Source organism: Corvus brachyrhynchos, unplaced genomic scaffold (genome assembly GCF_000691975.1).
Source record: "Corvus brachyrhynchos isolate BGI_N302 unplaced genomic scaffold, ASM69197v1 scaffold65, whole genome shotgun sequence".
In the NCBI taxonomy this organism is placed as follows: Eukaryota; Metazoa; Chordata; class Aves; order Passeriformes; family Corvidae; genus Corvus; species Corvus brachyrhynchos.
The window spans coordinates 1,158,416-1,160,230 of NW_008238365.1; the positions used below are offsets into that span (position 1 = coordinate 1,158,416).

General features: G+C 43.0%; 1 protein-coding gene across 1 annotated transcript in view; it reads right to left on the bottom strand.

Moving 5' to 3' along the window:
* CLIC4 (chloride intracellular channel 4) overlaps nt 1-1,420 on the bottom strand; it is a 12,228-nt gene extending 10,808 nt beyond the window's left edge. Inside the window, exon 1 of the mRNA XM_008635051.2 lies at nt 1,275-1,420. Coding sequence (XP_008633273.1) covers nt 1,275-1,405 — 131 coding nt within the window. The 5' untranslated portion in view covers nt 1,406-1,420. The remainder of the gene's footprint in view (nt 1-1,274) is intronic.
* Between the last annotated feature and the right edge of the window lie 395 nt (nt 1,421-1,815).

Consider the following 1,815-nt stretch of genomic DNA (forward strand, 5'->3'; position numbering starts at 1 on the left):
AGTAAAAAGCCTTCCAAGCCTAAAATATCTCTGTCTACTTTCTCCTCCTCCCCACCCCAGTAACTGCAATAGGTTAAACACCACCATCATTAAAGGTAAAGGAAATCCCAAACCCCCAACAGTCCACAAGCACAAGCTCTGCTCCTGAGTTTCCACAAACCACAGGCAGGGCTCAGTGGAAGATGTGACACATTTGGTTTATGGGGCTGGCAGCACCAATATTTGCAGGGAAATCCCACACTGGCCAGAAAAGCTCTTTGAGCAGCTATAAATGCACCCAGAGCTGACAAAAGCTGCTTTCTCCCACTCACCACACATGGAAGTCTTAAACACTCCTTGCCAGCACTGAAGCAGCAACTTTAGTGATTTTTAAAACCCAAACAAGTCACCTCCCTCAAAAAAATCACAAGAGGTTAAGTCCAGCAGGGTGATTTCTGCCTCATATGTTGGATTCAGTGGAGAACACTGTGTTTCTGTTGGCTTTATTCCTGAAATTCAGGTTTGGAGGCACTGGCAGCCTCCCCTCTCTGCAGAGCTGTGACCAGCAGAGTTTTACATCAGTGCTGGGAAAACATGACTTCACACCCAAAGCAAACACAAGGCCCCTGCTGAATTTAGCACTTTCATAAAAAAGAATGCCCAAGCTTAGGAAATTAAGACTCCTGGATTCACTTCTCACCATTTTTAGCCACCAAGGTGCTCATTTCATAGAGGAGAAGTTGCAATTTAGGTGACAGCATCATGACTTATCTGGCTGACACCAAACAAAGGCAGAATATTCTACATTTTATTCCTACCATTTCACTTGGACTTACCTCATGGACAGGTATTTTTATTATTATTGCACAATAACCAAAATTATTATTTAAAACATTAAGGAAACGAGTAGGTTGCACATTGTTTGTGACGATTACCCAACAGTCACTGGAGATTTGACCAGAGGTTGATTGACCAAAAGTATCCATCTGTCCCCACTTAGGGGATCTTGATGTGAAGTCAGAAAAGGAAGAGTCAATATTCAGTTATAAAAGACTTTGTGTGAGTTTTACAGAAGAGCATCGCTGAACAAATTCAAGAGAACTTACCAGACCCATTATTTTCGGTTAAACCATCAGTGAATGCACCATTTACATCCAGGCTGCCTCAGTTTATTAGGACAGATTTTCTTTTAAATTTCAGAAAATCACCCTGTAAGCCATAAAAGCTCTGGCCAAAGCTTTGTTACACCAAGGGTGCTGAACTCTTGCTGGTCCAATAAATCAAGTATTTCTTACCTCTTCAGGTCCACTGTTGTGACACTGAACACCACTCCCTTCAGCCACAGAATCATGAAGAGCCTCTGGGAAAAGGGACAGTTTCCTATGCTCTCACCATCACTGCCAGCCTGCAGGACAGAACAGAGCATCAATCTGGGTAGGACTGTGCCATCGACACATCTCACAAACACTGGAACATCTTCAGTTAAGCACACACTCAGTACAACTGAAATTGCCACATTCATGAAGTTTTTACTTGTCGTGTCCTCTAGCTGCTCAAAGAAGTGTATAGAACAGTATTTCAGCCAACAAAAGTTATCTTTGACACTGAAGGTGATGCAGCTGCCCTTGGCAGCAGAACATCCTCCCCTGAGCAGCCACACCTTCTGATGGCAATTTTCCAGCATCAATGTTGTTCTTTGCTCTTTATTATTCTTTTTTCTTTCTTCTCCAAGGCATAGTTAATTAATTGTAGTCATCTTCCAGTTCAGTGCTTCTATCTCTCCTGGTGCAGAGCTACCGGGAGCCAACTGCAGCCAGGAACTGAGAATTGATTGTA